A 23,816-nucleotide genomic window follows, 5' to 3' on the forward strand; every position below is an offset into this window, starting at 1 on the left:
TGTGTGGATGTCACAGGGCAATGTCACATGTCAGTCCTCAGACACCTCCCACATCTTGCCTGAGACAGGACCTCTCACTGGTCTGGAATTTTGCTACACAGTTCCGGCCAGCTGGCCTGCAGACTTCCAGGAATCCACCCGACTCCACTCTCCATGTCGCCATAGTTGACTCTTTGTAGGGATACTGGGGATGGGAACCCAGGTCCTTGCAGCATACGGCAAGCTGTTTGTGGGCTGAGCTGTCCCTCCAGCTCCACTTGGGTTTCTTGAGTACGTCTCTTACTCGCAAAGGCAACGAAACAGGCTGACTGGAGCAATGGTCTCTTTTTTTTTTTTTTTAAAGATTTATTAATTTAATGCATATGAGTGCAGTGTCGCTCTCTTCAGACACACCAGAAGAGGGCATCGGATCCCATTACAGATGGTTGTGAGCCACCATGTGGTTACTGGGAACTGAACTCAGGACCTCTGGAAGAGCAGTCAGTGCTCTTAACCCCTGAGCCATCTCTGCAGCCATTTTTTTTTTAATCCAGGCGTCGCACCCTGGAAATGCGCACCCCCTTTTCCATCCGCTCTGCCTATCCTTACAGACCTCATCCTGAGATCAAGACTTTGTTCCCACCCTGGGGACCTGGAAGGAGGAGCGAACGTTGCGGCCCCTGAGTGGTTGGAGCGGGCGGAAGTTGTTCACCATCACCTCCTCGTCCTCACCTCGCCCGGAGAACAAGAGTGTACGGAATGTGGACAGCTGCAATAGAGAACAGCCTGGGTGAGCCGACTCGGGCACAGAGAGATCCACGCGCCAGGCGTCCCCTCCCACACTGAATCAGGAGTGACCCACAGAACACAGCTTAACGAACCCGTGACTCCGTGATGCCTAAGGCTTCACCAGAGGCTCGGGGACTGCTTCTCTGTTGGGGTTGGAGAACCCACAGGCAGGAGGGAACCCCAGGGGTCCCAAAGAAAGGTCACAGGAGGGTGCTGAGGCCCAGCTGAGCCAGCACTTACTCACCAGCCTCTGAGTGAGCCACTTAGGGAGGGAGGGAGTGCTCTGCGTATGTGCCATGATCGCATTTTTCAGTTAATGTATACATTTACAACTCCCACCCCCACTGAACTCCTGTGATGAGGTGGACAGTAACATCAGGACAATTAACCACTCTCCCCTACCCCCAGAAAGAAAACAACCTTTCCTCAAGGCAAACAGAAAGGTCCAATCCAGATCTGAGAATGGCTTTGGTCCTTACACGGATAGGCAGAGCTCTCTGACTCAGAACCGTGATCACGCCTGGACCTCAGGGAGTATGATGCATGCTCGCTTCATACGCGACGTACGCCACCCCAAAATGCAATCATGGCCCCTTGCACTCGGTGACTCTCCTGCTAATGGAAACCCCTCCCAGCAGTTCGGGAACATCTCAAGTACAGCCAGCTGGGCTGTGGAGGTGTGGCCCGTCAGCACTGTGCTTGAGTTTGAGCCTAGAACTGTGATGGTGGTGTTGCTCTTGCAATCCCAGCAATGGGGAAGCAGAGGCAGGGGATCCTGGTGCTCAGTAATCAGCCAGCCCCGAGCTGAGTTTGAGGCCAATGAGACACCCTATCTCAAAGCACAAAGCAAATGGTACCCAGACAGCGGCAACCAGAGGTTGACTTTAAACCTCCAGATGGACCAGAAAATGGAGTCCGGCAATGCCCTACCATGACACCTGGATGGAGAGGCAGGCAAAAGTGACCTCTTTGGGGGCTGTGACTCAGCCTGAGTGCTCACCTGGCTCGGGGACACCTCAATGGGCATCTTGTGCACAATCCAGGTGACTGACTCAGCCAGTGGTGGGGTGGTGAGGGAGCCAGGGTAGGTCCAGTAATCCCGGCAGGCAGGCAGCAGGCAAGAAGGGTCAAAGGGCCCCATGGTCACCTGTGTGTCCTGAAAACAAGAACCACAGCCCCATCAACCTGGGGGGCCAGCATATATGGGGGCCAGGAAGGAGCCAAGCACCTCTCCATCTTACCACAGCCTTAATGACCAAACGAGTCTTCTGAACAACGGTTATGTGGCCACCACTGTCACATGTGGGAGCATAAAGAAAACATGACTCTTCTTTATGAAACAGGGACTCCTGCCAAATGGTTCTAGTTCCCCTGAAAGTTACGCCTTCCTATCCTATATACCTTGGCTGTAAACGTGTGTGTGTGTGTGTGTGTGTGTGTGTGTGTGTGTGTGTGTGTGTCTGTGTGTGTGTGTGTGTGTGTGTGTGTGTGTGTGTACATGTATGGGGTACCATTTTTGACAGTTTCAAGTGTGCAGTTCGGGGGGGTTTAAGAACATTCACTTCATGTAGTCATCACACACATCCATCTCCAGAACTTTCTCTGCCTCATTAAACACTGACTCCCATCCTTCATTGACCGCTGGAAGCCACCGTCCACTTCCTGGCTCTGAACCTACAGACCTACAGTAGTCAACATGTCTCCTTTGTGTGGCCCTGGCTGGCCTCGAACTCACAGAGATCTGGGGTTAAAGACCCGTGCTTCCACGGCTGGCTTTGCAGCTGTCTTATTTTACTGAGCATTGTGCTGTTGGGATTTGCCATGCACAGTGGGTGTTAGGAACAGCTAGCCTACCAGTCTGCCTACCCGCCTTCCTCCCCCACCCCATTTTGCTTATTTGTTTTTATGTTTTTCAAGGCAGAGTTACTCGGCATAGCCCCGGCTCTCCTGGAACTCTCCCTGTAGACCAGGCTAGCCTCAAACTTAGAGATCTGCCGAGTCTGCCTCCCAAGTGCTGGGCCTATGATACAATACCCAGCTGGGACGGGGTCTTGTGTAGTCCAGGGTGTCCTCAAAAATCTGCTAGACAGGGATAAACCTGAATTCCTGATCCCTCTGCCTCCTCCTCCTGAGTGCTGAAATTACTGAAGTGAGCTGGAATGCTCTTGTATGTCCTGAGCTAGGATGCTCTGGGTGTCCTGTCACGACTGGCTTCTTCGTTTCATCTGTATTCACCCATGTTGGGCACCGGGCCAGCTTCTCCCTTCTGGCTATCTTAAAAGTACTTCCAGAATGGAATGGGGTGGGTGCTGTTGGCCTGGAGCGTCTTTCAGTCCTCAGGATTGCTGGACCAGATGGGCTCTCTCTTTGTTTTTGTTTTTGGTTTGTTTTTTTTTTTTTCCTTCTTTTACTTTTAAGGACCCACCGTGTGTTCTCAACAGTGGTTGCACCAATAAATCCTACAGGTTTAAGAACAGCTGCCTGTCAATGGGCGGTGGCGGCGCATGCCTTTAATCCCAGCACTTGGGAGGCAGAGGGGAGTGGATCTCTGAGTTCGAGACCAGCCTGGTCCACAGAGGAAACCCTGTCTCGAACAAAAATAAACAAGCCAGCCCAGCTGCCTTGTCTCTCTCCAGCCCCCTAACATATAAAGTGTACATGCTGTGGGCCCCCCCCCAACCCTCACATTCTTCCCTGTCACAGGGAGCAGGTGGGAGCCACCCCTCTCCCCCACCCTTCCACTCCCCACCTTCCCACCCCTGCATCTGCTCCTGGTGTATTGCTCAAGCTCTCTGCCCTCCTCTCAAGACAGCTGGAGTGAGCCTGGCCTCCGCCTCAGGCCCTCTGTTCACAGTTTGTGTTTGCAACGCTTCCTGGGATTCATAAAGGCTCTCTCAGCTCCCGTGGGATGTCATGCAAGTAAGCAAGCATTCCTTCCATTTATTCACAAATGCCTGTCTGAGCTGACCACGAGCCTAACTTTGCCTCGGGTGCCGAGGACACACACACACACACACACACACACACACACACACACACACACACATACACACACAGAAAAGTGGACAGAACCACTTCCTTTTGTGTACCCCCACAGGACCAAGAAGCAAAACATAAGCACTTTACACTGGGGACTCTTAGAGAAAAGTAACAAGGTGGGTGGGGAGAAGCACCAGGTGGGGGACAGTGAAAGGCAAGGTCCCAGAGGCCTAACGGAGTGATACCTGTGGACAAACATAGAAGGCATGTCTGTTGCAAAGGTCCTGAGGCAGAAGCAGCCTGAAGGACATCAAGGACCTGGTGTGGCCAGAATCAGTGGATGAGGCACAGAACCAACACGACTGGGAAAGACATGTACTGAGCTCCGTCAGTACAGTACCTGTGTTGCAAGCCTGAAGCCCTGAGTTTAGTCCTCAGAAGGTACATAAGAGAGCTGGGTGGGGTGGTGTATGCTCAAGAAATCCCAGCACCAGGGAAGCAGAGACAGGCAGATCCTGGGCCAGCCTGCCTCACCTCCTCTGTGAGCTCTACGGAGAGACTCTGCCTTAAAGACCAAGGTGGGCAGCACCTAAGGACCAACACCTGAGGCCTGCACACACACAAAGTCAACATCAACAAAGAGGAGACAGAGGAGGGACACCTACAGAGACTGGGCCTGGGGATCCCTACAAAACTCCACCTTGGTAGCAGGAGTGCCACCTGCTCACCACCTGGGTGTTTCTCATTATATCAGGATGTCACTGCTCCAAGGTGCAGAAACTGAGCTCTCTCTTCCCTGTGAACCTCCTAGAGGCCCAGTGGTTCCTGGGGTCCTGAAGCGAGCAGACCCAGGACAGCCACATTGGTGGTGGTGGAGGGACAGGGAGACAGGAAAAATGAATCCAATCAAGATCTTTAGGCAATAATACTGAGTCCTACACAGGGTTCCAGGGGTCCCCCTGATTAAGTCTCTAGCTCCAGGGTCCAGACCCTAAACTCCAGCTAGGCCACCCAGCCTAAGTGAGCAATGACATTTGTATTCTGGACTGTTGAAAGGAGTCCAAAGCTGCAGCAAACCAGCCTCTGGGATGGGCTTTCTGTGTTGAGCAGGGATTTGACTTCAAGGCCTCCTGCCCCTTACCTCCTCCCTCCATCTCTTCATCCTCCTCAGAATCACCACGTTCTAGCATTTTAAAGTCTGACAGGCTCCCCCAGAGCCCCTCAAGGTAGGAACACTCTCACAGCCACCGCAGACAGCTGAGCTCTGTGCTGCTGCTTGACACCCCCCAGTATGTGCCACCGCCTCCCCGGCCCCACATGACAACAGTAGATGAGCCTTTGAGAGCCACAGCCAGGGCCTGGACCCATCCAGTTTACCAAAGACCAACCCCGTGCACGTGTCACTTTAATCTAGATAACAAGGTCCTCGTGTGCCCACTCCTGAGATCCAAATTTCACAAACAGGGAAATGGGGGCTCTGAGAAGTTGAGTCACTTGACCAAACCACACAGTTCCCTGCCAGGTCAAGGGCCTTGGACCCAAGATTTCTTGACTGAGGATCTCCACAACATACCAAACACCCCCTAGAAGTCCTAAAGCCACAGGACCAGGGGTCCTTGAGCAACTCCCCAGTCTTTAGCCTGTGGAATCTCTCTCCAGCTAGGCCTTCTGTGTCTGAAAGTCCTTTTATCTTCTAGAGTCTGTGGGTTATTTTGAGGGGGCTCGCATGACTGGAGCAAGAACTGAGTCTCTCCCCTGTGGTCAGCCTGTGAGGAAAAGTAGCTCCAGAACCTTCCAAGGAAGTCAAACAGACCCTGAGTAAACAACACTCGGCAGCCTGCTCTTTTCTCTCCCACCCCTGTGGGAGGCAGAGGCCAGCTGGGAAAACATCCCATACTCCAGTTTTGTTCTGGCTGTGGACCAGCAAGGAAGAGGGCGAGGAGCTGGGCGCCCAGTATGTTGGCCTTGAGGTGTTCCAGGGCACGCAGGGAACAGTGGGGGTAAGGGAGCTGTCTCCATCCCAGGGGGCATCTGGACCTCAACATCAAGAGGAGGCAAGGAACAGATCAAACACTCCTGTGAGCTTTGAGGAAGGGGTGGCCACACTTTCCTGCAGGTCAGCTCTCACCATTGTTAAGACAGATGGAAGCCTCCTCTGTCCCCAGGTCCCCGTGTCTAATGGCCACCTTGCTTCCTTTTGCCTCAGAATTCTTTGTTGTGGTACTGAATAAATAAACCCATCTCTTTGGAATTTCCATGTTTCCATCAAAGTCGCCTCTGAGTTGCTCTTAAAGAAAAGCAACAGTGTTACTCTGTCATCCCCTCCAGACAGGCTAACATACCAAGGTATACAAAGAACGCTCAGCCACCTTCAGGGAGCATCTGAGCCTTGCCTCTGGCCTGTGCACCACCGAGGCTGCCTCTCCCCTCCCCCAACCTCCAGATCTGCTCTGTCCTTGGTTTCAGGCTCTTTTTCTGCTTGCTGGAAAGTGCAGGCCCGTGTTCTCACATCCTGTAGACACATCGGCCTGATTTCACAGACTTTATCACTCCTGGACATTGAGCTTGAGCAAAGCAAGAACCAAGATGGGTTCACAGGCTGCTGGAATTTTCTGGGCCCCTGGACTTGGCAGTCCCAAAGAGTCCAGCACCTTTGTCTCACTGGGGGTGGGAAGAGAGTGAGTGGTAATATACAGAGAGCCTTACTATATTATGCCTCCTCCTGAGATGGAATTTCAAGTATCCCAAGGATGATTTTCAACTTCTGATCCTCCAGCTTCCACCGCCCAAGATGGCAGCTGTCTCCCACCACAGACAAGTGATGCCAGTGCTGGGGGTTGAACCCACGACGGCCTTGTGCAGGCTCAGTGAGGTCTCCACCCACAGAGCTCCACCAGAGTCCTCTTTCTTGTTTGTTTTTAAAGAGTCTCATTCTGTAACCCAGGCTAGCCTGGAATTCATTATGTAGCCCAGACTGGCCTTTTTGGCAATCCTCCTGCCTCAGCCTTCTCGAGGGCTGGAATTATAGACATATGCCACCACTCTCTATGCTCAGAGGGAAAGCTTCCAAATCCAACTTGTGACAAGAGTCTTAGGACCGACCCTTCACTTCTCTTTTCAGAGCCAGAATCTCACGGCCTCTGACAAACTCTTTGAATTTTCCTGAGTGAGTTGCTTTGGCAACATGGGCTGCTGGTTTCATGCTTCTTACCTTGTGTCTTACTTCCGGCAAGATGTCCACCAGCCTCTGCAGGGCCTCGTGATGGGCCCCGAGCTGCATAGCACAGACACACAAGTGTTAGTCTGGGCAGTAGACAGTGAAAACACACCGTGCGTGGGGGGGGGGGGGGAGTGTGCAAAAGGCCATTCTTGATGACCAGGCCCGTCATTCTCAGTGGGAGAGGCATGGGTGCCCGGCAGATGCTACCTTCAGAAACACTCCAATCACCGCCAGTCCATTCTCCCCCGTGGTGGCTTTCTTGTAATTTTCATATTTCATGGAATTCCAGTGAACCAAATGGAGCTGAAACAGGGTAGAAAGAGAATGTTAATACACCGCAGTGCAGCAGAAATAGCAGTCACACCACTTCTGCGAGGCCCACCCATGTCACACAAAGGGCTGGTGGCCAGAGTCCTTGGAGCACCTCAAAAAACAGGCTACAAGAGCTTTGCCTCTCGGAAGACAGAAAGGGAGACCCTTGCTTTATTTTCTCTTCCTCCTGCTGTGACACCATACCCTGACAAGAGCAACTGGAAAGGAGAATGGTTTTATTTGAGCTCACGGTTCAAAGTTACCGTTTACTATAGCGGGCAACCCAAGGCAGCAGGATCCTGAGGCAGCTGGTCACATGTGACTGCCACCAGGGCATGTTCCTGTCTGCAATCCAGAAGGGTTGGTTTGAATCAGAATGCCCACCATTAGCTCTTATATTTGAATGTTTGGTCTCCAGTGGGTGGCGCTGCTTAGGGAAGTTTAAGAGGATGGCCTTGTTGGAGTAAGTGAGTCCTTGGAGGTAAGCTTTGAGAATTTAAAGGTGGAGGCTGGAGAGGTGGCTCAGTAGTTAAGAGCACTGACCTGGGTTCAATTCCCAGCAACCCTAGGGTGGCTCACAACCTTCTATAATGGGATCTGAGGTCCTTCTCTGGCATACAGATGTATATGTAGATAGAGCGCTCAGATATACATAATGTACCTCTTGAGAAGGGAAGAGGAGAATTTAAATCGCTTTTCTAATCTGCCCTTGTGCTTCGTGCTTGTGTTTAAAACTGTTCTCAGTTCTTGTTCCCGTGGCCATGTCTGCCACCTGCTACTTGATTCTTCGTAACCATTACCCAAATAAATCTTTCCTTCTGTGAACTGCCTTGGCCATGATGGGTTTTTGTTGTTGTTGTTGGTTTGGTTTGGTTTGGTTTTTGAGACAGGATTTCTCAAAGCCCTAGAACTTGCTCTGTAGACCAGGCTAGTCTTGAACTCAGGGATCAGCGTGTGCCACCACTTCCCCTTGGTCATGTTTTTTTTTTGTTTGTTTGTTTTTGTTTTTTTTTTCCCACAACAACAGAAAAGTAATGAAGACAGAACTTTTCCCACACCAGTGAGCACATCTGTCAACTTAACAGTGACCAGAAGCCGCCAAAAGTGTCTTGAGTTGCCAAGACAGAAGTGAATAGTGTGATCATTTGTACCAACATGTCACTTGGAACAAGGGTCACCAGATAAGACACAGGACCGTGAGCACTGAACAGTTTCTCAGAGAGGTAAGTCCCCAGCATCACACCTGGCATCCGACCCTGGACTCTGCCCTGTCTTTATTTTGTAATCCTTCTATTTCCTGGATGTGTGGTTGTGGACCTCAAAAGGCTCTGTGGGAATTCACAACGGGAGGGAATGGAGCAGAGTCTTGCATGAGGCAGCAGGGAGGCAGCTGTGGGGGGTGGGGGGTGGGGGGTAGGGGGTGGGGGGTGGCGCTACCCTGCCTGGGAATTGTAGTGCTCCGAACGTGGGAAGTCTGGGTATGTGTCCAGTGGTACCTTCCCACGGATGGATTTTGTATCTATTTGGAATAAAAATGTTACATCTGTGTTTTTCTTGAACTGAAACAAATAGCAACAGGTATTCACTTGTGCTCACAGCATGTCAGTGACCTAGAGCTGAGGATGGCTATCCCGGAAGTGTGCTGGGTGTGTGAGAGTTCGGTGCAGATATGATGGCTTTGTCAGAGGGAGTTCTGGATCCGCTTGGATTCGGCAGGGGGCACGCAACGTTTCCTCTAAGCACAAGAGCATTCTCAACTGTGCCTAGCCATGAGTCCTCAGGGACAACGGCCAGCAAACCCTTGGCATCATGGTCAGCAAGCTCTGCTTGTTGCCATCCAGGGCTCTGCTCTGGGTCCTCACTCCCAGGATGTGCCTGGCCATGGCCTCTGAGAGCAGCTGGGTAGACTCATTCTGTCTACCTGAGACCCCCCCCCCCAGAAAGCAGCTCCGGGTCTCAGGGTCGGAGCCCTCATTTGCATTGGCCGGCCTCTTGGCTGAAGTCTTATCTGTAGACCCCTGGACTTCATTTGTACCCACCTGCCCTCCCTCTTCCCTCCTCATCTCCACAGGGTCACACGGAAATGTCTAGGCATGAACCAGGGAGGGTGGACAGAGTCCAAGATTCTCAAGTTGATAGCTACCATAGAGGCCTTCCTCAGTAGACATGTCTGCTCACAAGAACTGGGAGGAAGCGTTGATTGCCACTAGATGAGGAGAGACGCCTGCGCCCTCTAGTGGCCACACTTGCCAGTTCGGAATGAACCCCAACCACCGCTCGGCTCCATCCATCCTGTGGCTTTGACTAGACTCGGGTTCACGTCTCCAACCAGAAGATGATGAGATAAGAGGCAAAATGTTGAGTGTACACCCAGATTGGGGATGGAAGGCAGAGGGGTGGGAGGAGGAGTGGGCAGAAATGGGAGGGGCAGCAGAGGCAGCACCTACAGAGGAGGGGGTGGATGGACAAGGTAAATAGGGCAATTTGGCAATTCGAGAGCTGAGGGAGAAAGCCCATGGTTTATCACCACATGGGCTCTCCATTTATCTTGATGTTGGGAAATGCCGTTGGTCCAGTGCTGGGAGGTCTCCGGGCATCGCCTGTTTCCTGACCCAACTGCAGAGCCTCAGCTGGTTTGATTAATTTTCGGCGGTGACCTATGTTAGCATTCCTTCAAGGCTCCGCCCCAAGGTTACCTGGTGTACTGGCTGGTTTTGTGTGTCACTTTGACACAAGCTGGAGTTATCACAGAAAAAGGAGCCTCCCTTGAGGAAATGCCTCCATGAGACCCAGTTGTAAGGCATTTTTAACAACTAGTGATCAAGTGGGTAGAACCCAGCCCATTGTGGGTGGTGCCGTCCCTGGGCTGGTACTCCTGGGTTCTATAAGAGAGCAAGCTGAGCAAGCCAGGGGAAGCAAGTAAGTAACATCCCTCCATGGCCTCTGCCTCAGCTCCTGCTTCCTGACCTGCTTGAGTTCCTGTCCTGACTCCCTTTGGTGATGAACAGCCATGTGGAAGTGTAAGCTGAATAAACCCTTTCCTCCCCAACTTGCTTCTTGGTCATGATGTCTGTGCAGGAATAGAAACCCTGACTAAGGGGCTGGGGATTTAGCTCAGTGGTAGAGCGCTTACCTAGGAAGCGCAAGGCCCTGGGTTCGGTCCCCAGCTCCGAAAAAAAGAACAAAAAAAAAAAAAAAAAAAAAGAAAAGAAAAGAAAAAGAAACCCTGACTAAGATACCTGGCAACAGCCAGATATGCCTGACTCACAATAAAGAGGGTCACCCTCTCTGTCCCTTCTCTCCCCATTCCTATCTCCCCTCTCTCTCCACATGTTCATGGCCACCACCACCCCCAACCCATCTATCTGCCTTTCTCTGTCTCTACTTCCTCCTCTAAATAAACTCTATTCCATACTATACCCACCATATGGCTGGTACCTCAGGGGGAAGGAATGCCTCAACATGGGCCCTCAGAGGCACCCCCTACTACCTCACTGTACAAGGCAGTCAAGTAAGTGGGTGCAGCTGCTCTTACTGTTCTAATGGGCTCCGGAGGAGTCCCAGGTCCCCAGAAATCCTCCAGTTCCGGGCACTTGGTAAGTGTGTGTGTGGGAGGGGGGGTGAAGGCTGGTCAGCCTATGGTAGGCCTGGGATTGAAAGCACCCAATCGTGGGTTGTCTCACGGCATTTACGAACCTCAGCCGGGTAGGCATGGCCGTCCACCATGTGCTCAGAGCCCCATTCATCTGTTGCTCCCCAGTGGAAGTGAAACTGCTTCAGCCTGTAGTGGTTTCCCAGAGGCCCACCACTGATCCCTGCAAACAAGAGAAGGGACACATGTACCTGGACTGTGTGGGCCCAGCACTGCCTGCCTCTGTGTGTGTGTGTGTGTGTGTGTGTGTGTGTGTGTGTGTGTGTGTGTGTGTGTTGGGGGCAGCCTTCTATCTCCAAGGGATTGCTGTGCTGCAAAACACAGGGAGGTCTGTGAAAGGTGTCCTGGCCAGTGCTTGGTCACCTCAGTCCTAGAGTGGTGCCTGCCACAACAGGTTCACAGTAAGCTTTAGGATAGATGAAGGCCAAGTCCTAGCACAGCCACTAGATGGCGGTAAGAACCTTAAGTGCCTACATGTGACTACACAGGCCCAGGATGACTTCTGAGAGGTGTGCTAATCCTACAAGGATTTCCAAAGGGTTTCTTTTCTTCTGAGACAGGGTCTCATGGGGCTCAGACTGGCACTGAATTCCATTTGCAGCCAAGGATGGCTTTGAACTTCCGACCCCCTTGCCTCCACCTCCTGAGTTCCAGCATTACAGGTGTGTTCCTCACACCTGGTCATCTGTGCATCCTGAACAGAGACAAGTTCAACAGTCCAGGGTAGTGCTGGGAGCCCCCATGTGGCTAACCACACTTCCACCTGTAGCTGACACATTTCCATCAAAGCCTGCTGGACACTTCAGCCTTCATAGAAAGCAGCACCAGGTGCTCCCGGGATGGCCAGGCAAGCCTGGGATCAGGGGAGAGCTGGGAAGCCTGGTCCACAGCTAGAGATGCCTCCTTGCATACAACAGACATGCTGGGACACTTAGCCTTGTGTATCAAAGTGTTGTCGCTTTCTTTCTGTTTCTGTGATAAACACTTTAACCAAAAGCAACTTAGGAAAGGAAAAGGTTTATGTGCCTTAACTTCTAGGTCACAGGCCATCACCCAAGGGACTCAGGGCAGGAATTCAAAGAGGAACTGGAAGCAGAAATCATGGAGGAATTCTGCTCCCAGCACCTTTCTCTCAGGCTCCTGATTAGCTAGCTTAGCCCAGGGCCATCTGCCTAGGGAATGGTGTTGCCCACAGTGGGCTGGGCCCTCCTACATCAGTTAACCATCAAAGACAATCCCCCTCGGACAGGCCCACAGGCCAATTGAATCTGAGCAACCCTTCTATCAGACTTCCTTCTTAGGGGACTCTAGGCCATGTCAAATTGAGAGTAAAAGCTGCAAATGGGCCTTGCGCCATGTGGCGTGAAAGATGCTACTGAGTGCTGACTGCCACCAGCTAATGGGGTGTGCTTCCTTTTCCCTATGAAAACAGTGTGCAACAGGTGTGTGTGTTTTGCCTGCACATGGACCTATGCACATCTTGTGTGCCTGGTGTCTACAGAGGCAGAAGAGGGTATCAGATCCCTGGAAAGTGGATTTATTACATGGTTGTGAGCTGCCATGTGTGTTCTGGGCATTGACAATACACTGCACACTGGAGACAGAGCTAGTCTTGGGCCACGGTCTGGACAGGCGCTAGGCTGGTACAGTCGTACCATCTCCTTATAAACAACCATTTCCTTATGGTGGTTCTGGAGCATCAGTCTTAAAACCTCAAGCTGTCACCTAACTTTAGATGAGAGGCTAGGGGGTTGGCTCAGCAGTTAAGAACACTGGCTGCGGGGGTTGGGGATTTACCTCAATGGTAGAGCTCTTGCCTAGCAAGCGCAAGGCCCTGGGTTCAGTCCCCAGCTCCGAAAAAAAGAAAAAGAAAAAAAAAAAAAAAAAAAGAACACTGGCTGTGGGCTGGAGAGATGGCTCAGTGGTTAAGAGCACTGACTGCTCTCCCAGAGGTCCTGAGTTCAATTCCCAGCAACCACATGGTGGTTCACAACCATCTGTAGTGAGATTTGGTGCCCTCTTCTGGTATCTCTGAAGATACAGTGTACTCATATACATAAAATAAATAAATATATCTTTAAAAAAAAAAAAAAAAGAACACTGGCTGCTCTCCTGGGAGACAGGAGCTCAATGCCCAGAACACACATGGCAGCTCACAACCATGTAATAAATCCACTTTCAGGGATCGGATACCCTCTTCTGCCTCTGTAGCCACCAGGCACACAAGATGTGCATAGATCCATGTGCAGGCAAAACACACACACACACACACACACACACACACGTATATAATAAAATAAGAAAATGCGCAGGTGGAGGCCAAGAAATAACGAGATGCTTCAGTCAGTAAAGTGCTTGCCTTATAAACATTAATATCTGAGTCTGAGCCAGTGTAGTGGTGCAAGTCTTTAATTTCAGCACCTGGGAGGCAGAGGCAGGAGGATCTCTGTGAGTTTGAGGCCAGCCTAGTCTACAGAGCAAGTTCCTGGCCAGCCAGGGCTCCATAATGAAACCATGTCTTGAAAATGACAAACAGACAAGGCCTGAGCTTAGCCCCCAGCACCCACGTTTGGTGGTGTGGCCCTGTCACCCCAGTGCTGGGGGATGGACACGGGGGATTCGTTGAACTCACTGTCCAGCCGGCCTAGACTCATTAGTGAGCCCTAGGGCCACGAGGGAACCTGTTTCAAAACACAAAGGAGATGGCTCCTGAGGAACAACATCTGATTTGAAGTTGTCCTTGGGCCTCCACATGGTCACACACGTGCATAATGTATACACACGCTCGATGCTAAATTATAGATGAAATTCTTTTTTTCTAGAAGGGATTTTTTTTTTTTTTTTAAGATTTATTTATTTTATGTACAGCATTCTGCAGGCCAGAAGAGGGCACCAGATCTCATTACAGATGGTTGTGAGCCACCATGTGGTTGCTTGGAATTGAACTCAGGACCTCTGGAAGAGCAGTCAGTGCTCTAACCACTGAGCCATCTCTCCAGCCCTCTAGATGGGATTCTTAATCCACAGGTAGCGCTGGTTTTTGCTGTGCCCCTTTGGCTCCCGGCGAATCACATGTGTGCACCTGTCTAGGAGCTACATCCTTGAATGAACACACATTAGCTTGCTTTTAAAATGCCTGGCTACCTCAAAGGCTGGGCACTCCTAAACTTTCCCTGCTACGGTAGGCCGAGTCGGGGAAGTGGCTAGTGACCGCTTACCCCGAGTCTCACATGGCTGGTTGGCTTGATTTCCTGCTGTTCCTGCATGGCATTCTTCTACCCTTCCTCTCTGGGTCCTACCTGCACAATTTTAAGTGTTCCGCCCCACGCTCAGCCATTGGCTGTTGGCATCTTTATGGATCGATCAAGAACCAATCCACAAACACAGTGAAGACCATGTGATCAGTGGGTGCCACTCACACACTGGGAACTGAGGTCTGCAGATGAGAAGGGTCCAGGCTGAGGCAAACCCGCGGTAGAGTTTGCATCCCAGGATTCTGTTTGGTTCTCTTTGGGGTGCAAAGTGGGCAGCTCCAGTCGTGGTCCTTTGACGAATAAAGTCTAAAGGCCACTGTGGTCAAACTGGGGCCAGGCGCTGGTTCTGCACTCTGATAAATGGAGTCCCCCATCTGCCTCAGCGAAACACGAAACACGTCAACCTCATGAGGGACAGCCAGGGCTGCAGGGGTCTGGGGACCCATCTGGGACAGGAAGGGATGACTCTTCTCTCCTACCGCCAGAGGCATCGCTCACAAAACCAAACCAAACAACAGCAACAACAACTCCAAAGGCTTCAGTACACCCAATAAAAATAAGGGGAGGCCAGGAGTGGTCGTGCACACATTTACTCCTAGCACTCTGGAGGCGGAGGCATGGAGATCTATCTCTATGAGTTCAAATGAGCCTAGTCTACATTTTGAATTCTGGAAAAACAAACAAACACACAAACAAAAAGATATTTGAGGGGCTAGTACTTGCTGGCCTGCCCAGGCAGCTCAGTGGGAAGGCAGGTGGAGTCTAATTGCTTCCCAGCAAGGTAAGGTAACCATGAAACTTGCACTGGATCGCAGAGGCTCTGGGGAAGTGATGTTGGGAAGAGAGGCCAGGAATTGGGGACTCGGAGCATGAGGCCTTTTTGAGCCCAGGGCACTGTACACATCATACAGCCTCACCATCTAAGAATTCGCACATATGGAGGAGTGGTCCTGAGTTCTTTCAAGTTGGAACAGAAAATTCTCACCATGACAGTGTTTCCAAGATTAGCCTTGACAGCAGAGGCAGCCACAACAAAGCAGCAAGTGTGTGCTTATTTAAGGACTGGAAAGGCATCTTTCATGGCTCCTTCTGCTGTCAGGTCTGGGTTTGCTGGCTCAGGGGTGGACCTGCAGGCTCAGGGGTGTATGTGCAGGCACGGGGGTATATCTGCAGTCTCAAGGATGGATCTCCATGCTCAGGGGTGGATCTGCAGGTACACTGGAACCCTTCTGTAGGCAAAATCCTGGCCTAGTGCTTCGTTTCTTCCAGCTTTGGTTTCCTTAGTCAATAGAGTCCCATAGAGTCCCAGTAAGGATTGTGTCCCATGGGAGATAGACTGACCAGTGTGTAGGAAGCCTTCCAAGGAAACAGGACAATGGCTGTTGAATGTGTGCTTGAGGTAAGATAGCTGAGAGCAAATGACACAGGCCAAATCTCCATGTCCCCACATTCTGTTGTCTGGTCTTCAACTGGTGTAGCTGTCAGCGTGAGGTGTAGACTCAGCGTATACCACAGGGCAACTAGCTGATAAGCTATGTGCTGGACACTGAGTAGGGAACTGGGTGTTCCCCAAGGGATGACCTCATAGAAAAGGTGCTAGAAGCCCAAACTTGAGAGGAGGACACAGAGTGTCTTACTTAGGGTCGATGTTGCTGTGATGAACACCATGATCATAAACCACTCAGAGAGGAAAGGGTTCACTTCCACATCCTAATCCATCACTGAGGGGAGTCAGGGCAGGAACCGGAAGCCAGAGCTGGTGCAGAGTTCCATGTGGTTTGCTCAGCCTGCTTTCTTATAGAACCCAGGACCACAGGCCCCGGGGTTTGGTCACACCCACAATGGGCGGGGCCCTCCACATCATCAGTCTAGACCAATCTGATCCTGGACCAAAATGGTGAAGGCATCTTCTCAACTGAGACTCTCTCTTCTAAAAGGACTCTGGGTTATGTCAGAATGATACAACATTAACCAGCACACAGAAAGTGAGGCATTACCTACAGCAGGGGTTCCAGGTGACTGGTTGACCCCCAAACCCCCCCTGTTCCTGTTGAACACTTAAGCCACTGACTTTGGTCCCAGAGTTCAAAGCCACGCCCTGTTACTTTCCTTTGAGAAAGGGACCTGAGATAAAGTCTACCGAACCAGATAAAGTAATGGGTAACCAGTTCTTTGTAATGATAATACAATGACTAATTTCTAAAAGGCTGCAGGGAAAGAGAACCTTTTGCTTGCCAGCCCCACCCGCACCAAGACTTCCAAGTGCAAGGTTTGTCCTCTGAGGCCTGACCATCCGCCACTCTGCATTCTCTGAGCACAGGTACATCTGAGATAAGGGAGATAAAATAGTGTGGTTACATCAGCCAGAGTCATAGTCTCCTAGTAAAATAACTATTAACATTCGAGGCCAAGGGCTCACTGAGATGACCCCTCTGTTACAACAGTTCCTCTGAATAGTCACCTACTTGTAATTCTGGGCTCTCCCCTGGACAGAGCAGGCCGTTGGCAAGGAACAGCAGCTGCTTTAGGGCTTAAAATTAGCACAACAGAGGCGTGGGAAACCCTTGTTAGTTGGAACAACAAACACCAGGATCTTGCAGAGGCTTGTGAGTTCAGGTGTCGCCCCAAAATGGAACCAGTTGCCAACCTGTGAAGTCCAAGGCCAAAGGGCTGCCCTGTGCCCAGTGCTGTCTAGGTGAGGACAAGTCACAGCTGGTCAACAGCTTTTGGCAGTGATCAAAGGACACCACAAGCCCCATCCATAGAAGGTAGACTTGAACACCAGGCCACGATGAGATCAGCCCTGGCCTCCGCAGAGTGTGGCTTTGCACTTTTCTCTGTATGGTATAGATGACATTTGTAGAAGGGAAATGACATCCGTCTCACAGGAGCAAAGAGCAAATGTGAGCTCCTTGTTGCCTCAGAGGGCTCAGCACACCACAGCCACTTACTGTACTGATAGTCGCTGTCATTGGGGCGACTGAGAATGTTAGAATCAAGGTGACAGCTGAAGATCCAGCCTGTCTCCATTTTAGGCTGCAAAGCCATTTTATGGTAAAGACAAACTAGGTTCGTGCCTGTTTATGATTAAACCTCTGTTTTCCGAGGATTGGGCTATGTCCCATCTGTAGCCTTAGCGACAGTGATCCTGGGATGCCCACTCCAGGGATGGAAACTATGTCTATGATTTAAAAAGTTGTTTATGGGGCTGGGGATTTAGCTCAGTGGTAGAGCGCTTACCTAGGAAGCGCAAGGCCCTGGGTTCGGTCCCCAGCTCCGAAAAAAAGAACCAAAAAAAAAAAAAAGTTATTTATAACCATCTTGCAGCCCTACCTTTGTTATATGGCCCCTAGGATTACATTGTTACGACTACCTGCTGCAATGGATAGCCTTGTTTAAACTGCCTGTTATATTCTTCTTCTGTAACCCTGTAGCTCCTACCTCTGAGCTATAAAAGACTTGTCTTCCTCTCATCCAACACTGACATCTCAAACTCTGCCTTAGGGGGGAGGCAGCCTGTATACAGGAACTAAAAACAAAAAACCCAAACCTTCCTTTAATTAACAGCATGTGTTAATTAATTTGGCCATGATGATTTGGGTTCGAGGTCCCCCCCCCATCTTTGGAACCAACACAGCACGTGAAAAAGACACTGCTTCTCCCAGGGTAGGACCCCAGGGTAGGACCTTTCTGTAAAGACACTGGCAGACACATCTTCAGAAAAGCATGCATCAGGAGCCAGGCCTGGTGGCAGACACACTGCAAGCCCAGTTCTCAGGAGATTAAGGCAGAGGATATTTTGAGTTTTGAGTCTCAAAGTGACTCCCAGTTGGTTTCTTTCTTTCTTTTTTTCTTTTTTCTTTTTTCTTTTTTTTCGGAGCTGGGGACCGAACCCAGGGCCTTGTGCTTGCTAGGCGAGTGCTCTACCACTGAGCTAAATCCCCAACCCCCCCCCAGTTGGTTTCATAGTAAGTCCCAGTCAAAAGACCAAAAAGGAAACAAAGAAAAAAGGAAAGAACGAAGGAAGGAAGGAAGGAAGGAAGGAAGGAAGGAAGGAAGGAAGGAAGGAGCCAGCATCTGCTAGAAGGGCCCTTCTGAGCACCTCTCTCTCCTTGGCTTTATGAAACATCTTGAACTCACCAATCTATATCCTCCTTCCTGGTCAGGCTCAGGGATCCCTGGAGCCTCTCTGTAATGGAGATGTCCTGGCAGGCACCCCACTAGCTAAGACTATTTTGGAGCTTGGACCTGATGAGAGACGTCTTCGTGGAGACCAGAGGAACAAGGAAGGAGACCTTGCCCCATCTCCAGGTCACCTGTCCAGGTGGGAGCCTCCATTTGCCTGGGTGCCTTCTCTTGGTTTATTCTGTCAGCAGGCTCTTTCTCTGACCTACAACCCTGATGGATAGAAGTGAAATCTGACAGCTCTAAACCCTGGACTCTGGGAGCCAGGCCTATGGTGGCCAACAGCAGCAGCCTGGACTTGGGCTCTCAAGAATAAAGCTCCTCTGGGATCTCTTGGCTTTGGTGACAATTATCAGTTGTCACTGAAAGGATCAGAGGCCAAGGTGGACAGTGGAAATGTTACTAGAAGTTTTTCAGGCAAAGCCTGGGGACCCTGACAGCTCCCAGCAAACTAGGCTCAGCCCCTCCTCCCGAATAACCCACTTAAAAGATATTTTCACAGATAATACAGAGAAAGGAAACGTTCTCAATGTTGCCAACAACCACCTCAAGTCCATCTCTGTGTCCTGACAAGATTTGGGTTTAAATACAGAGCAAAGGGTATGTATAACTAAGCAGACCTAATCAATGTGAGGTCCTACCCAGCAGTAACCCTTTTACTGTCTCAGCTCATCTCTCTGCAAGGTGCCTGAGGAGGGAGAACGGGGGTGGTCATCCCCTGGCTGACATCAGGATTCAGGCTTTCCCTTCCTGTGTGGAATTTCTGGGGGAAAATGTAATTCTTTGTTGTCAGTAGTTTCCCTAGTCTGAGAGCTGAAGGATCCCATTCAGATTGCCTTCTTTCCGTCCAGGACTGTTACAGAGTAACTTTAGCGTCCCGGGCAGGACTGTTACAGGGCAGGACTGTTACAGAGTAACTTTAGCGTCCCGGCTCTGTGTGCATCACTGTTACAGGGTTGCTTGTACTGATTGAATAGGGTCAGAGAAAGCCCACCCAGAGTCTGGGCTAGCGTCTGCTTCCTGCTTCTTGGCGGTCCCTCTAGTGGAGGGCATCGCAAAGAACATGCAGCCAACACTTGGCTGTGACCATGGCAGGGGAAAAAGAGGTCCTATACGGAATGCTTAATCCTTTGGCAGGGTTCGGGGACCCTCATTTTCACTGTCTCCTTTCATTTCTGCTCAGAACCAGCTTGCAACTTCAGTAACAAAGGAGGCTGACACAGGGCTGGCTGATCTCACACCGCCCATGAGTAGAGCAACAGGAAACATACTCTATTGCACACACACACACACACACACACACACACACACACACACACACACACACACCCCATCCCTATCCCTAGGAAAGAAGATGAACCACCTGCAGATGTGAAGTTTACATGGTGACCTGGCTCACGTGGGGCACAGCAGTGCTCCCCACCCCCACCCCCACCCCCCCACCCCCGGCTCCAGAAGGCCTTTGGATCAATGGCCTTCAGAGTAGTATCTGCCTCTGAAATTCATTCCCCCTGACAATCTACAAGAGACAGCATCCCTATCTCCTGGAAGAGTTCCTCTGCCTTCTCTGACTTCCAGAGCAACTGTCTGGTGCCTCCTGCTGGTATGTGACTACAGTTGCTGCCACTCACTTGGCCAAACTGAGACCCAAATAGTCACACTTTTCACAAAATCACCTCCACATCCCCGTGCCTCCTGCTCACTTTAGATACCCCCGTTCTTTCTTCTTCATCCAGTTTTTCTTTTCTTTATTTTTTTTTAAATGGAAGATTCATTTCCTCATTCTGGCTGGAAACTTTTTTTTGTGGCATCTTGCCCTCCACCCCCTCCCTGGCGTTTTCCACCCTCTGTTCCTGATTTCCAATGGAGGTGAATGGAGGGGACAGAAAAATGTAGAAAGAGAGCCAGGCAAGGAGGGAAGCCGCGGGATGGATGCAGTAAAAGCAGATTGGCCTGGGTGGTTGTAAGCCAGGGAAACGCTGTTAGTTTATGGGGTGGAAGACACTCAGATGACTCTTTCCATCTGTGCAGGGTGGGGAGCATCCTTTTGATCCAGATGGGGAAGGTGGTGACGCCAGGGGTGGGATCAGGCTGAGGTCACACTGGAAGGCTGCTGCCTGCCCACAGTGCAAGGCCATGGACCTTGGAGCCATCAAGTTACAGATGAGCCAAGGTCACCGGTGTTAAGAGAGTGAGGATCCCTAGCTGCTGGCTCTCTCTCCCCGGTCACACTTCTGGGAGCCATGCCCTGAGGTCCTGTGGGAGGATACTTTCCCCTCTCAGGCGCACATTTTGCTTCGAGTCAGGGTCACCCTTAGGTTGGCTACACACTGATGGGAACCACTGTGCTTGGCTCATGCCTGCTTGGCCACCAGCAGTGGGACACGGTGCAGTCGCCAGGACTATTGACAGAACTCTCTTCTCCTGGTGCTCTTTTGGGAGGTGGTGCTCAACCGAGGCCACTCATTTTTGTTACCTCTAGGAAATCCACCCAGGGAGTCATTTGTCACTCACTCTGGACCCTGCCGTGTCTGGGCTTTCCCTGATTGACACCAACTAAGTTCCCTCTTCTGTGCTTAAAACAGCTGTGGTTTCTGCAGTGAGCAACCAAAGGAAGTCTGAACTGACAGGACAAACAGCTCCCAGAAAAAAGAGCCTGAGAGCAAAGGCCTAGAACATCCAGTAACTTTAGCGCTGGGGAGGTAGAGGTGGGGAGGTAGAGGCAGGAGGACCAAGAGGTCAAGATCAAGAGGTGAGGCTAGTCTTGGCTACTGCAGACCTTTGTGTCTTAGGGGTGGGAGTGGGTGAGGTGGGGGTGGGCAGCAGTGGTGGTAGGTTAGGGATGGGGGGATGTGTGTGTGTGAAGAGTGAAATCAGGGGTGCGAGATGGAGAGGAAGGGGAGCAGTAGAGTGTGGTAGATGCCACCAGCCAGTCCTAGTCCTCAGAATGGCTGAGAATTATCTTCCAGCTCCACCACCCAAGACTCCGCCCTGGAACAGCTTGCAACTACACCCAGGAGAGTAGTAAGCCTGCAGGATGTGACTCTTATGCCCCTGCCCAGCCTGAGAAATCCCCCTGTCAACCGTCACCAGCCTTCACTGGTCTGTTTTTCCTTCTGTCCCAGGATGGGAAAGGTCCTACTCTATCCCTGATTTCATCCTCAGAACTCAGGTGACTGCTGGTCACACACCAGACACACACACACACACACACACACACACACACACACACACCCGTCTAGTGAGCCCCATGTCCCAGCCCGGCTCAGGCTCCCCTTCCTCGTTGAGTCTGTGACGTCATGGAAGACAAGAATGGCAGCTGTGTTGCTGGTAGATTCTCGAGACCCAGTACCTCACAGAAGCAACTTAAGATTTGCTCTGGGTTGGGGTTGGGGATTTAGCTCAGTGGTTAGAGCGCTTGCCTAGCAAGCGCAAGGCCCTGGGTTCGGTCCCCAGCTCCGAAAAAAAAAAGACAAAAAAAAAAAAAAGAGATTTGTTCTGGGTTAACTTTGGCTGGCAATTTTCAGAGGGTACAGTGCATGGTGTCAGGGAAGGGTGGCAGAGCAGCTCTGAGCTGGCAGGGGAGCTCTGGGATAGCAGAGCAGCTCTGAGCTGGCAGGAGCACAGAGGAGAAGGGACTCAGGTCTGGGGAGATGGCTCATCCACACAAGTCTGAGGACCTAATCCTCAGAACTCACATGAAAAGCAAGGTATGCTGTTGGTGCATGCAATCCCAGTTCTAGAGAGGCAAAAGGAGGAGGTAGGCTGGAGCTGAGGCTTGCTGGACTGCCAGCCTCGCCTCTTGGGTGAGTCTCAGGCCAATGCAAGATCCTGTCCTTCAAACATCAAGGTGGAATGAAGTGGAAACTTTTGGGGTTCTTTGGAAAGTCAGTTAAGTCAAATGATGTTTTGCTGGGGCACCCAGGTGAAAGGGTGTTTTGCTAATGCAGACATGCGAATGGACGCATGATGTTCTGAAGGAATATAAGTATGACCCCCTGACAGTGGACGACGCTGGATGGTAGTGGTTCACCTTACCATTCTTTGCTGGTCATGGTTTGTCGAGAGTTCACAGAGAGCATCAAAAAACTTCTGGTGGTTTTCTGGTGGCTCCTTGCCGCTTCTGTGGATGGGCCAATTGGCAGAGTGAAATGGAAGTTTCTAGATGTGTCAGCAGACTCACGTGGAGTTTTGCTAACACAGACTCATGGTGTTTGGCTGAGACAGGACCCATGGTGGACATATGATGTTTGGAGGGGGGTATAAATAGGACTCAACGGATGGTGTGACAGCGTGCTCTGCGATGCTTCACTGGTCTCGTGTCTTCATCTTCACTGGTCTTCATTTTGTTGAGAGAGGCACGGCAGAGGGCATCTTCTGATTTGCTGATTTGTTGATTTGGTGGAGGCCTGGCTGTTTCTGCTGGATCTTGCCACCGCTGCTGATTTGTGTTTGTTATCCTGACGCTACTGAACTGGCCTGCCAAATGGAGATTGGAATCGCAGGAAGGAACTACTCCTAAACAGCCTACAGCAAAGCCTCTCGGTTTCTCCCGGGTCAACCTGCCGTTGCGGATTCGTGAATGGTGTTTGCAAGTGGATTGAGTGTTGCCGCTGAATCCTGTGAACTGAACTGCTGATATCCTGACGACACAGATTAGATTCGCTCCAAAGAACTGTTTGTAAACAGGTCTGCCTCCTTCTGTGCTTTATTAACCTTTCCTTTCTGCTACCTCTGGTGGGTGTGGGCTAGAAGCGAGGTTGAAACATTTAAGAACCCTTATTAAAAGAAGGTTTTGAAAAATCTAGGCCAACAGTGGAGGGTTCCTGAGGATGACACATGAAGTTGATCTCTGGCCTCTGTATGCACAGGCACACCTACACACACACACACACACACACACACACACACACACACACACACACACGGGTAGGAGGGAGTAGGGGGATTTGGGGATAATATATGGCCCAACACTTACCAGGTTACCCACTTCCTCCGGAGAGGCCCTATCTCCTAACCGCAATAAGCAGAAACATCCGTGGGGACTAGGTATTTAAGTGCTCCAGCCTACAGGAACATTTCAGATTCAAATGTTGACCGCTGTGATCCCAACCCACGCTCACCTGACTCCTCACAGGAATCGTCAAACTCCACCTGGAAGAAGTAACCAGTGTTCCAGAGGTATCTGCAGGACGCAGCATCATAGGAGACCCTGAGCGGTGCCAGCTTCGGGTCATAGACACTATCCGTCCACTGGATATTAATGGGAGACTGCTGGGTGCCTCCCGGTGAGGACACTGGGCCAGTCCAGAGAGGGTGCCCTGGAGACAGAGAGGGGTCAAGACTGAAGGGCCAGTAGGGCAGGTGTGAAGCCATAGAGACCCCGAGGACCCAGCTCTGAGAAACAAACCCAGTAGGGACCCAGGGACCTTCTGCTAATCAACTC

General features: G+C 51.1%; 1 protein-coding gene across 1 annotated transcript in view; it reads right to left on the bottom strand.

Moving 5' to 3' along the window:
- Positions 1 to 324: 324 nt before the first annotated feature.
- Ca5a (carbonic anhydrase 5A) overlaps positions 325 to 23,816 on the bottom strand; it is a 29,812-nt gene continuing 6,320 nt past the window's right edge. Inside the window, exons 2-7 of the mRNA NM_019293.3 lie at positions 23,494 to 23,691; positions 10,976 to 11,094; positions 7,175 to 7,270; positions 6,959 to 7,021; positions 1,769 to 1,924; positions 325 to 748 (exon numbers count right to left, since the gene is read on the bottom strand). Coding sequence (NP_062166.1) covers positions 605 to 748; positions 1,769 to 1,924; positions 6,959 to 7,021; positions 7,175 to 7,270; positions 10,976 to 11,094; positions 23,494 to 23,691 — 776 coding nt within the window. The 3' untranslated portion in view covers positions 325 to 604. The remainder of the gene's footprint in view (positions 749 to 1,768; positions 1,925 to 6,958; positions 7,022 to 7,174; positions 7,271 to 10,975; positions 11,095 to 23,493; positions 23,692 to 23,816) is intronic.

Source organism: Rattus norvegicus, chromosome 19 (genome assembly GCF_021556685.1).
Source record: "Rattus norvegicus strain SHRSP/BbbUtx chromosome 19, alternate assembly SHRSP_T2T, whole genome shotgun sequence".
In the NCBI taxonomy this organism is placed as follows: Eukaryota; Metazoa; Chordata; class Mammalia; order Rodentia; family Muridae; genus Rattus; species Rattus norvegicus.